The sequence below is a fragment of the Amia ocellicauda genome, chromosome 3 (genome assembly GCF_036373705.1).
Source record: "Amia ocellicauda isolate fAmiCal2 chromosome 3, fAmiCal2.hap1, whole genome shotgun sequence".
NCBI classification, from domain to species: domain Eukaryota; kingdom Metazoa; phylum Chordata; class Actinopteri; order Amiiformes; family Amiidae; genus Amia; species Amia ocellicauda.
In genome coordinates this window covers 13,081,400-13,094,196 of record NC_089852.1, presented here as the reverse complement: position 1 = coordinate 13,094,196, position 12,797 = coordinate 13,081,400, and the positions used below count along the sequence as shown (strand labels likewise).

The following is a 12,797-nucleotide window of genomic DNA, read 5'->3' as shown; positions in this document are numbered from 1 at the left end:
TCGGTGGCACATAATGCCATGCTGTGGAATAGGTCAGTTTTAGGCTCTTTGCCATTGTGCTGATCCACCCTTTTGTATATTGCAGCGGAGTCTTAGTAACACTGAAGATGAATGTACCCACCTGAAGGAGATGAATGAGCGCACGCAGGAAGAGCTGAGGGAGCTGGCGAATAAGTACAACGGAGCTGTGAACGAAATCAAAGACCTTACTGACAAGTTAAAGGTACGTGATCTTGCGGCCTTCTGATTGGGGAACTGCAATTGCTTAAGGCGTTGATGGGATTTGCGCTGAAGGACAGTGGGGTGCAGACCCCTTTTTGTTTAATTTTTACTTCCTTGTTACATCTTGGTGGTAGCCAACCTCTAAAGCCAGCTGCTGAAAAAAAAATCTAGATGAGCACTTAAAGTCCTTCAGAAACTGCCATGTGACTTTTGAAACAAGTCAGATTTGGTAACATTAGGGTTCTAATCTTAGAGGGATCTGTGGGACACCTGAATGGTATGTTTTCTTGTTTTCTGACACTGGCTGTCTGTCTGAGCAGCTGGCAGAAGGGCGGCAGGAAGAGATCCAGCAGAAGGGGCTGAGTGAGAAGAAGGAGCTGCAGCACCGCATCGATGAGATGGAGGAGAAGGAGCAGGCGTTGCAGGCCCGTATAGAAGCCCTGCAGGCGGACAACGACTTCACCAATGAGCGGCTCACCGCTCTGCAAGGTATTGCCACCAATGCCGCTCAGGCAGGGTGGACCTGCACACGGCTGACGAGTGCTAGATTAGTCCTTCTCTACAGTTTAAACACCCTTTACAATCTAGCAGGTGTCAGTGCACATAACGCAAAGTGGAAAGACCTCAGTCACTAGATGAGGGGCAGTCATGGTTAATGCATATCTTGCCAGCCCTGTGGTGTCTTCAGCCTCCTTGACAGTTTAGCACTCCCCACCCCCCCCCCCCCCCCAAAAAGAAAAAAAGAAAAGAACAGGAGTAAGGTAAAGCACATTCTCAATTTGCGCACAAAGGCCGAATTACCCTGCAGGCTGCTTTTGAAAATTGTTAAAGAGCAACAGATGCATCACAGGCCAGTTTTAACATCTGAAAAGCCTTAAGCACCATATGAAAATGGCAGCTAATGGTGTCTTCACTGTGACGGCTCTCTAAACTGGGACAATAAGCCTCGAAGAGTTACCTCAACCCTGACTACATTCCCAAATGTCAAACTGCTGGGGACAGCCAATAGAGAAGGGTAACGTGAGGCCGATTTGATGGCCGTAAGCAATAACCATTTGTTCTGGTTATTGAGCTTTCCATACAATTCCATACAATTGTGTATAGTTCTCAAAATTTCTGGTCACTTTTAGTCACTCAAATGTCTTTGTTGTTGTTTACAGTACGGTTAGAGCAACTTCAAGAAAAAAGCATAAAGGAAAACAACAGTTTAGGTGAGTCCGGGACCATGAAAATCTCTGTCTTAACGCTAATGCACCGCAGTATACTTCCAGTACTAATTTGGCATGAGCTTATTTTGTTACATGTTCTTCCCTGCATTCTGTTTGTCTGATCCACAGTCTTGCTTCTGTACTGAGTTCTATCCTGCTTCATTTGGCTTATTCTCTGAAAGAAATAATGAGAGAGAAAAGGATAAAAGGAAAAAGTTTAGGGGGAAAAAATAATAATAAAATAATCTTGAGGGTAATGTTAAAATGCTCGTTATATTGTAGGTTTCTCATGGTTTGCTAGATGTGTTCTAGGGTTGGGACAGGCGAGTTACATACTATGATAGTTTTAGAACTGGGAAAATGCAGTTACATGAATGTCACAGGCTGAAAGTGGTGCATTTTCTACGATTTTAAAATATTTGTATCCACCTTGAATTGTACACCATTGCAATTAGTTTTCAGATCTCTAGTTACACCTAAAAGAAATCTCTTTCAACAATAATAGGAAGTCAAGCTGATGACTGCCTTCCTAAAATTGATAACCACACAGAAGAAGGTAGTGTATTTTTGTAACTTCACTGTCATTCAGTCTTCACTCTTCTCTGTTCTTATTCTAATTCTATACTTGAAGGGAATCTGGTTGGGTGTTTTATTGAATGCTCTGCCTGTAACAGCTCTTCATAACTCTGGGTACTGCATAGGCTACTTAAGTTCAAGTGTACATAATTCTGGGTTCTTTTCTGTGCAAAGTACAGCAGAGGTTGGCAAAACAGATAAACCATGTACTTTTAAAGATTATGCAAAGCATTTCTTAGAGGTCTGCCTCCAGAATCAATCGGAGACCTGTTTCACATTTGTTCACCACCGAAAACGGGGAAGAGGGGAAATGGATAAATGTTAATTCTTACGTAACTCCTGAGGCTATATTCACAAAGACAGTACCGCAGGAATGTATACCACAAATAAACATTTAATTGAAATGGGAATGACCGGTTTACTCTTCCTGTAGAATTACAGCATGCTGTTCTGCATCTGAAGTGCCCTAAAAAAAAAAAGAAAATATCAAATATTATGCCCATAGTAGGCTCCTTAACTCATGAGTACACTGGACTTGAAATTCAACTGTATTCTGCAGATTTTAGTTTTAGTTTCTGTGCTCTGAGATTGTGGTGATTAATTTCTTATACAAGGAACTTTCTTCCCTAAAAACATGCTGCTTTCTCCTTTGCAGTCAACATTTGTTTGCTCACTATTGTCAGCCTTTGAAACCCACCCCACCACCCCCCATGTATGAAATTGGGGAGTGATTTTCCTCTTAAAGAAACTCAATTAAATTTTTAATATTTAACATTTTTATCCATGAAAGAGCAACTTGACTGACTGATAGTATTCCGTGCATCATTCACTGGATTTCAGTAGTTACAGATGTATGTATTTTAATTAAAAACTTTATCCCAATGTATAATGAATACGACTACATTACCTACGTGAGCGCAAGGGAAGTTGAACGACAACAAAAATCCACAACAGGGTAGATTAAATTTATAAGCTAGTAAATCTTCCTCCCATACAGGCCAAACCTTTAATAAGTTATTTAACTGTGTTTGTGTGGTGGGGGAGAGGTAGATAGAAACTAAACAAGGCTGCATCAGATAACCTTGGAGCCTATACAAAGTCAGCACGCACCCAGTCTAACTAGTTTAATATGTCTGGTTGTGTCAGAAGAAACCCAACAAACATTAATTAGTTTATGGTTGTTGGTGTGGTTATTGTGATCTTGTCTGTAGTATTGTAAAGGGGATTAAAGATTCAACTGAAAGAGTAATTACTCTGATGAATTTCAGTAACTTTTATATTTGAGTGCCTGTAAGAAGGGGATGCACCTAATTTTAAGACTTGTAGTTTATAAATCTTTGTTTACATTTTCTTTCTTTGCAAAGGCATAACAAATACACCCATTTTCTTCCATTAAGTTACTTGTTGGACTAAAGGTTACATTTGTAGTCGGAGGCCTAAGCAGTCCTGTATCAAGATAGCATCACCTTCCTTCCTCTTCCGGCAGTGCTGACAGAGCCGTTCGTACCCTAACAGTAGACTGTGTGAGGATTGTGAATCTCTGTACTGCTGGCTGCACGTTGTGTGGCAGGACATGCACCACTGTAAGATCACTTGAAATCATTCAGAGCTTTGTGTGCAGGCTTACACTAAATTATAACGTAATCAGTCAGCCGGGTCTTTTTTTAGTGTGAGCCTCCTCAATATTCAGGCCACTGCTTTATTTGAAAGACTGCGTTTGTTAAAAACTGTAAGGGCTCTTTGACGGTCATTAATGCTTTGCCCTGTTTAACTGGCAGGGTAAAGGCCCTGTATGTAAGGATGTCCGAGCATTTCAGACTGTTTGTAAAAGCATTTTATACGGTTTCTGATTTCTTCGCCCTGTTCTAACATGGTGTTTTTATGCATTATTAATGCGGTAGACAATTGCAGTAAAGGACGCAGTGACCGCTTGTGAATTGAATGCATTTTTTTTTTTATAATTATGAATTCTGAAGATTGTATATTCTTCCAAACAATCAAGCAGGATCTAACTATGAGACAGTTGTCTTTGTATTTAAATGTATACACACGTTTCTGTAATGTTGCTTTGCACCTCTAAATCTGTACAATCCCCAACCTTCCTTTGTCAGCTCACACAAGGCATAGCTGTTTCCCAACTTGAAGCACTGTGCATCTGCCCAATAATCTTAAAATCTTACAAGGCAATATTACAAGCCTTCCAGACACAACTGGACTGCATCTACTCTTAATTCATGCTCCCAACCTTGTGAAATGACAAATAGTTATTCATGTGAATAATGCAGTGGGGTGTGGGGTGGGTGATTTTAAAATAAAAAAAAGTTTCCCTGGTAAAAGACGTGCTTTCAGTGAGGTGACTTATAGAAGATGCATTCGCATTGCTCACGCGGTGCCTCTTTGCCATTGCTTGTTTGACACGTGAGATCAAAACATGCCTTAATACAGCAGTCTCCATGAACTGGTCCGTAGCAGAGGCCAATGACACTTTGCATCTAGATCGGTCTGTTTTACAGCAGGCAATAGCATATGCAGTCCTGTGGTGACAAGGCCATCAAAGTAGAAGAGAGCCCTCCTTTGGTTGAAGAAGGACACTTTTTATTAGATTTGTATTTTTATTGTATTTAAAAAAATAAATAAAAATTGTATAAACTTTTTGAGGTTTGGCCGGCTGAAGCTAAAACATGTTGCAACAAAGGAGAGCTAGTTTAGAGTAGTAGAAAACCAGGCCTTTGTCTAGGTAAGTGCCAGCTCAATAAGTGTCAATTTCTATATAGTCTGATTGCAGGCTGTGTCCTGTGGGAGTGCAGTTGAATTGACTGAAATTCTCAGTTACTGTACTGAGTGTTACACAAGGTGTTAGGGTGAAATACGGGCCGCAAATTCTAGTTGCATTCTATATGCAGTATATATACTAAAAAGCAGCACAGGAGCTTCCTACAGTAGTCTTTCAAGCTGTATGTTTTTAAAGAAATACCAAGCAGCCAATTTCCATCTGTCTGTGTCCTAGTCTGGCCTTTACATCTTTGTCTGGTTACATTTAATGTTGTATTCTGTAGATTTGGCTTATTCATTCCCCCCCCCCCCCTTAAAGCATTTCTATATATATTATGTTAATGTTAATATTTAATGTAAGGTTTTTCTTTCTTTATTAGACCACTTTCTTATAATGAGTGGAGGGGACTGCACTTTTATCCAACAGTTCGTTGAGTGCCAGCGTGAGTACACAGTATTCTTTACACTGCCTTTTCTAGTCGCTGTAATTAAGGGGGGGGAGAGCACTGTAAAAAGGCTGATTGTTTATACATTTCCTCCCCAAGTACAAAAGCCTTGCATCTTTAAGACTTTTTGCAGCTGGGACTCCAAATAAAGGCTCATTTTTGCTTGCCTTTGCTCTGTGTAAGGAAGGATTTATGTATTTGCCTGCTTGGATTGCCCAGGATTTTAATGTCAGTTTTAAAAATTACAAACATTAGGCATCCAGTATCTTTGCAGGAGGACCCTGAATTCAGTTGAATTGAATAGCTCCTTTAGCACAACCTTCTGTATTCCTGTTAATAAAGCTGTGCTCTCAGCTGGCTATCTTGTGCGTTACTTTAATGGGTTAACAGTCGAAAGGGGTGATCTTTAAGAGATGTTTGAAAAGTGCTCAGTATGATATACTTTCCCTTTGTCTAGTCCCAGAGTTTTGATTTGGTCTAGGCCTTAGTCAGTTTCTGCTTTTGCTTTCACATTGTGTCCCAGAATGCAACACTGAAAGGAGATTGGTGTTAATATGTAAATTAGTCTCTCCAGCGCTCTCATTTCCCTGAGCCTAGAATGCGTCTCCTGAGAGAGGTCAGCTGGCACATTTGCATTTTTATTAATCCTTTACAAACTGACCTTGAACATGTTTTTCAAAAAACAGTATGGGATCTAGAAACACACATTCATAATTAAACTTGATGGTGGTAATTTGTTTTTCAGAACTTTAAAAACTTATTTTTTTTATTTTAAAGGAATGTTGCAGGAAAACAACTGTCATTCAGTTACATATTTTATATGAAAGGAAGGTATTTTACAACTTGAAAGGGAGTTAAATGTGGTGGAATAAACATCTACAATATTACTTAAGTCTTATAAGAGTAGTTTATACCTCTAATTTATATTATTTCTAAATTACTAGATTGACTTGTTTAATTTATAATCTGGTCTTGACAGAAAAACATTGCAGTCACTATTGAGATGTGGGGGGAATGCAACAGTAGACACTTCTACCAGACACGCAGCAGACTCCTAAAAAGGTGTTCGGGGGTGAGAATGTTCATGAGGCATATATAGTTCTTCTAAATATTGTTTTGTGCATAAAACCCATACTGGTCTGCTCAACGCTGTTGTCTCCTCAAAGTGTCGCTATATGAGGCTCAGCTGTTGGTTTGCCTAATCTGATCAAGCCTGCTGCTGGAGAGTGCAGGGCTCTCCCTGCAGTAGGTGGGAAGCCAGCCAGGACTCATTACTGAGAACACCAGACCGGTTCATTAGCAGTCAGTAACCAGGGCTATAATATTTGCATTCAGAGAGGCTAGTATGGCAATAAAAAACATAATTTTATTTGAATAATACTGGGACATCTGGGTTTAAAATAGTGTTCAGGGACAGTTGATCTTTTGCAGTTTATCTGCTATGCATGTGTAATGTATATTTATATACAAAATGTAATTCAAAAATAGTGATCGTGGGATTTCAGGGGTAAAAGCCTGCAGTATTTTAAACCAAAGCCAGGAGTATTCCTAACACAAACCAGCACTTGAACTTCTGCTGTGTAGTTTCAATAGTTGATTATTTTCCATAAGAGAGAGTGCCTGATGGCTCAACCCCTAACGGTCAACAGTAGGAGCAGAAGCTTGGAGGGGCACCAATAGGATTGAAGGCCAGATACATAGTATTAGGAAAACAAGGATTTGAAAAGACCGGAAACTCTTCTGGTTCTGTCAGTACACCAGAACACGTTACACGAGTGAGGTCTGATCCCTAGAACAGCATACCTGCTCAGCACCACTTTCTCTTGTCTTCAGTAGACAAGCATAGGAGAACAAACGCATAGGTATTCATTCTGATCAAATAAGTGCACAGTCACCAATTAGCTGGAGAACAAACTGTCGGAAATATCCCCTTTCATGCTGCTTGGAGTCTTGGAAATTAGATTGGCATTTTCTCTTGATTTAGAATTTATGATACAGGGCTAAAAAAAAAAAAAAAATGTCAGGTTGTACCTGGGAGAGGAAAGAAAACCCAAAAGACAGCATGCCTTTAACTGCACACAGTGACTTATCGGTGTTCTGAAACATAATTCAGTTTGGTACAGAGAGAAGAATGCCACTTCTACCACTGTATTTCCCACCTTTATGCTTAAATCTGCCTGTCAAGCACTAACCAGGCTTCATTTTGCTTAGTTTTAGGGAATCTGAAAATGTTACACTGCTATGAACCATACCTAGAACTGATGTAATGTTAATGGGGATGGTTACTGTGAGGTCCTGCCCTCTGCATCAGGCATGTTAGCAGTTCCAGGTGCAGGCTTTATTAAAGAGTCCCGGGAATTGCGTTTATTGGGATGTTTTCATAGGGATCAGTCCAAGTTACTCCACAAAAGTGCACAGTACACATTGGTCCAAAGAAGAGAAATGTCTTTGTGAGAACAGTGCTCCAGCCCCACACAAGACACTCTGATCATCACATCCTTGCCACCGAAGTTCACAGTTTGTCAGGGTGTACAGTTTTACACAAAATCTGAATCGTATGTGTCCTTGGATTTTGGTCAGAATTTTCTGTTCTTGGTATATCTTGTACTCCACTAATTTATTTTTTTGCTAATTAACTTTTTGTATTGCATGCATGTGTTTTAGGAGTGAATGGGACAAGCAAGCAGTCTTGCATTTCCCATTGATTGAAAGTATTAAGGTTCCACAGTCTGTTACTGTTGACACAGGAAAAATTAAGGAACAGTGGTAAACTTATCAGGGATTTGTCATTTGACTAAAACTGTCCCCCCATCATTTTCATTTTATATGCATTTTGGTAGTTTTAACTGAAAGGTGCCCCAAGGTACATAAACCTCTGCCTTATTCCATTATGCATTTCTACTAATACATTTCTCTGATTAAAATGATAACAAGGAAATGTGTATGCATTTTAGGGGTTCTCACAATAACAATTAACTTTCTATTGCTTTTGATTTTGTTTGCATGCTTTTTTCTAAGCTTGTTTAACAGGTGGGATGTGACACTAATCATACATGTGGAAATTTGTAGTAAATATTGCTTGTAGATCAATGACAAAATGTGAAGCCTTTTTAAATTGTATTAATTGATTTTTATTTTTCCCCATCCAACAGCTGTAAAGCAGTTGAAGGCCCCTGTTGATTCTTCACATAAGATTTCAAACTTTGAAGGTAAGTTGATCTGCACTGGAAGCCCCTCTTAGATCACTCCTGCTCAGACAGCAGGATATCTGGATATCCTTGACAGTTAAAGAAAATGAGGGGGAGGGCGATCTCTCTAAATTTGGACTGTAAATTCAGCCTTCTTCAACCATTGCTATTTACAGGCCCTTGGGGTTGGGTTGAGGAGTCTCTATAATAATCCAGTCCATTTCCCTCACTGTAGTTACTCTGAGGGCATATTATACCAACAAAGCCGGCATATAGTCATCAGTCTTTACTGTGGGGGGACACGGGTGAAAATGCTACTCGGTGCTCGAGAAGCCAGAAATCGAAGCTAATGGATCGGGACTAATGTTTGATTCCCACGTTATACAGATGTCTTCAGAAAGTCTTAACTTCAAATAGTTATTTTCTTCTCCCAACGACCTAATGTGCTTTGCATGAAGTGTCGCATTGGTCCTACTTTGAATAATTTCTGAAGATTTGAGCTGACCTGTTGCAGTTCTCATTTTAAAGAACAACCTAGTGCCTTGAAGTTACCTTTTTAGGGTAATTTTTTCTTTCGTTTTTAATTTATTGAAGGTTAATTATCCTGAAATATGACCTTACATGGGTTAGTAGTAGAAGCATGTAAAACAAAACTAACATGAAGCATAAATGTATTGTTTAATATACTTGTTAAGTCTACATTTTAACACTGATTACATCCTGAAGACATTATCACTGTGAGTTGTTAATATCGTAATATCCCTTTCGTGCATGTTGCTTTGATATTACTCGTCAGCATATTTTTTAAATTCTCTGCCATGGGCATTAATTTTAATCAAACTTTGTTTTTATTTACATGTAGAGGTTATTGATGCTCACCTACAAAATAACCAGACTGCAGAAGAAAATAATTTAAGCAGCCCAGAAAGATTCAAAGGTAATGTTTCTGACAGAAAGGGGTGGTGTCAAAACTTAAAATTAATGGTACGGACAATGGACTCTCTGCAAGAGGAAACTTTTGTAATCGTTTTTTTTTAGATGACTTAATAAGCATTTTAAGTCCAATTTTATATTTAGCAATAATAATTCTCTTACGGTGCAGTCTTATTATAAATGTTCTACCCAAAGTTATAATAAAAAAAATCTCCCTATTGGTTTGACAGGAAATGAGTTAATTACGTTGACCTTGTTAATGCCTTCAAGGGCCAAACTATTTCTAAACCACTCTCTTCCTGCCTTTCTGTCTGAAATTGTTCCATCCACAGCTTTCTCCATTCAGCCCATCAGCCTCCAGAAAATATGTATTCATGTGTTTAAATAGCTTTTCCATTTCAGCATTACACACACTTTGAAGTTTAATCTGCATGTCCCAAAAACAATCCTGAATGCTGATTCACCTCCTGTCTATATTTATCTGCAGGCTTGACTGGCTTGAGCAAGGAGTGCTTGTTTGGTACCAGTGTCATTAATTTGAGTTTCTTTCCAACAGCCAAACTTATAGATGATGGGCATCTACTGAAAGTTATGGAAGAAAATAAGCTTTTAAAAGGTTTGTTTTCATGTCCTATTCAACAATATCCTCTGCAGTTTCAGTTTCACTGTATATTTAATTTATAAAAGGTGGGTTTTCCAGTGTGGCATTAATAAGGGGTGTGATCACGAATGGCGTTAGATTACAACATTGGTTACTCAAAGCCAACACTGGGCAGTGTCCCTTGGTATAGCTTTGCTGTTATTACTGGATTAAGTTGCCATTTTCAATTGTGTTAATTAACTGTTGTAAATTTTACAATTCATAGTTTTCTTTAAATACAAAGTCTTGAGCAGACATAGAGGACCCCTAATTAAAGTGGCATGGCTGTATAAGGTGATTGTTCTGTGAAGCTGCAGATGCCGGGTTGAATTCCCATTAGTCAGGTTGGTTTGGCATTGCCCCGGTGTCCTGAAGATTGCCGTTGACCAAGGAATGGTAATTGGTTATGCCAAGGAAACCTGATAGATGGCTGATAGAAATAGATGGCTGCTGAGAAGTAACTTGTAGGGCTGTCATATTACTGATAAGCAGTAGTCAGGAATCCAAAAATTTATATTCAACTAAAGTATGTCACGTTCTCAAGACCTTCATGTGGTCAGTTACTCAACAGTAAACCTTCAAAGCTGAAGTCGGGTCAACAGGCAAAAATACATTCTTTATACATTAGGATGAAACAAGTACATTAGTGCAAATCCAAAGCCCTGAGCAATTAAAGGAAAAAAGGCTTTTATTTCATTTCTTGTATGTGCTTTGGAGTCACAATCTCTGTCCATGCACAGCATAATGTGAGTGAGTTGCATGCATTTGAATCGGTCATTTTTTATGGAGTGAAGTACTTTTTCTGATGTATGGAACCATTAGTCATGACCAAGTCCTTGCCTTTTCACACGGCTACAATTTTTCTAATCCACAGCAGTTTGTCACCTGTTTGATCAGTGTGCACCACTTGATTTGCCATGCTGATGAATTGTGAGGGAGTTAATGCAGTTGCGATAGAAACTGAATCTCTGCGGTTCAGCTTTAAACCTAGATAAAAGTGGTGGCCAGCTACTGACTGGCTTACTCCAGCATGGACTTCCTGTGGCTCATCACAGAAAGGTTCTGAGCAACACGCAAGAAAATCAAAGGAAGTCTGAGCATCTACAAAAGTGAAGAATACCTCATGCTTTGTGAAGATAGGGACCAGAATGACCAAATGGCCATGGGAACTGAACTGATTTTTTTTTTTTTTGGCATATGCATTAATTTCTAGGAAAGCACGCTGCTGTGGATTCTTATAGAACACTTCTTCTATGGGGTCATAATGGTTATGTGAGGTGTAACACGGAATAACTGCTTAGAGGAGGCCGAAAACAGTTTGGACTGAGACCGTATCTATCATGTGGATTTCTTGCCTGTTTCATAACGCAGCCCATCTGGACTTGATGTAATGGTGACCGAATAAAACTCCATCTTCTAGTGCCCTGAATCTCTGAACTACATTTTCAGACACATCCTGGGGTCCTGCTGTCTCTAACTTTGTAGAGAAAATTACTCTGAAGATCCTTCAGGACAAACCCTTTGTGACTATATCTGTCTAGTAACCCAAAAGCGTTCAGCTGTGTCCTCAGAATCGTGATATTTGAAGCATGGGATTAGAGAAGAGTTTTAGAAAGGTATTAAGAAGCTGTAAATTTTATACTTTAAGGAAGAAGAACAAAATAATAGTTATGCAATACTACTCTATATATTTTTGTAATAATAAAACCTAGTGCTGGGTCGGTAATGAATCTGATATCCTCAGGCGTCCATTGGAGCACATCGTCTAGAGGTCAGCTTCTAACACGTAGTCTGGCCCACAGCTTTTCAAATTTGGTCTCCTGTACCCAGTTGTTTCGCTGTTGCGGTGGCATCTGCTCCTGCTGTGGTTATCCAGTGGGGATTAAAAAAGCAGATTATAGGAGCCCAGATTAGTGGAACTGTCCTGCAATTTCTCAGTCGACAGTGGCCAGTGACGTGATCGACCAGTTGCTGTGAAATCCCAAGGTGGATGCAGCCGCTTTTTCCACAACAGAACACAACACAGTCTCCCTCTGACGAAATTGGTTTGGCTTGCCCGGCATTGATTTAACGCAAACTGAGTCTGTGCAGCACACAATCTGAAACACGGAATATAGTTGTCGGAAAAGTTTATTGATCAGGTTGATTTCCAGTGCATCCCATGTCTATTCCCTGCAACAAACGGGTCATTGGTTTCTGTTTTGGAGTGGGGGAGGGGAGGGGAATATATCCTATTTAATATAAATCTCCACAAACGTTTTAATCTCAAATCCCTGCATTATAATTTTTTCCATTATCCTCAATGTTTTTTGTTTTTTTTTTTTATATCCGTTCCAGGATTGTAAATGTTACCATGAACCAGCTATACTGCAGTGTTTAAAAAAGGCACTATTGAAAGTGAAAAGTGCAGATGTTGAACACACACACACACACTCTGTAGCTGTGACTGATAGAACAGCAGGTGCTTAAGAAAATGAGCAGAAATGTATTAATTGGTTGTTCAATACTTTCAGGCCATGCTGAGTGATTTGTACAATTCAGTGAAGTCTACAGCACAGCCTTGTGTAGCGTTTAACAGAGCCTGTACTTTTTCTCGAAGCTGAGCTATTGTAGCGCTATTGTTAAGTTTTATGAACAACTTTTTTTTTTTTTAATATTACGGTCCAACTGGCAGGAAGACAGCTGAGCTCTCTGAACAAAAGCCTTGACTATTTTAGCATGCAGCTGTATTCCCCTTTGGAAGTTCAGATTGGATATGTGACCATTTGTGGTGAATAGCAGCCCAAAAGTAGGGAGAAACCATTTGCCACAA

General features: G+C 39.4%; 1 protein-coding gene across 12 annotated transcripts in view; it reads left to right on the top strand.

Moving 5' to 3' along the window:
- Nucleotides 1-12,797, top strand: part of slmapa (sarcolemma associated protein a) — an 86,365-nt gene that overhangs the window by 52,948 nt on the left and 20,620 nt on the right. For 4 of the 12 annotated variants that reach the window (XM_066698234.1, XM_066698235.1, XM_066698243.1 and 1 more), the window contains 8 exons: nt 86-223; nt 543-711; nt 1,383-1,433; nt 1,936-1,986; nt 5,159-5,221; nt 8,377-8,433; nt 9,275-9,349; nt 9,902-9,961. In XM_066698234.1, the coding sequence (XP_066554331.1) occupies nt 86-223; nt 543-711; nt 1,383-1,433; nt 1,936-1,986; nt 5,159-5,221; nt 8,377-8,433; nt 9,275-9,349; nt 9,902-9,961 (664 nt within the window). The remainder of the gene's footprint in view (nt 1-85; nt 224-542; nt 712-1,382; nt 1,434-1,935; nt 1,987-5,158; nt 5,222-8,376; nt 8,434-9,274; nt 9,350-9,901; nt 9,962-12,797) is intronic. The other 8 variants (XM_066698236.1, XM_066698245.1, XM_066698238.1 and 5 more) reach the window with 6 other exon arrangements.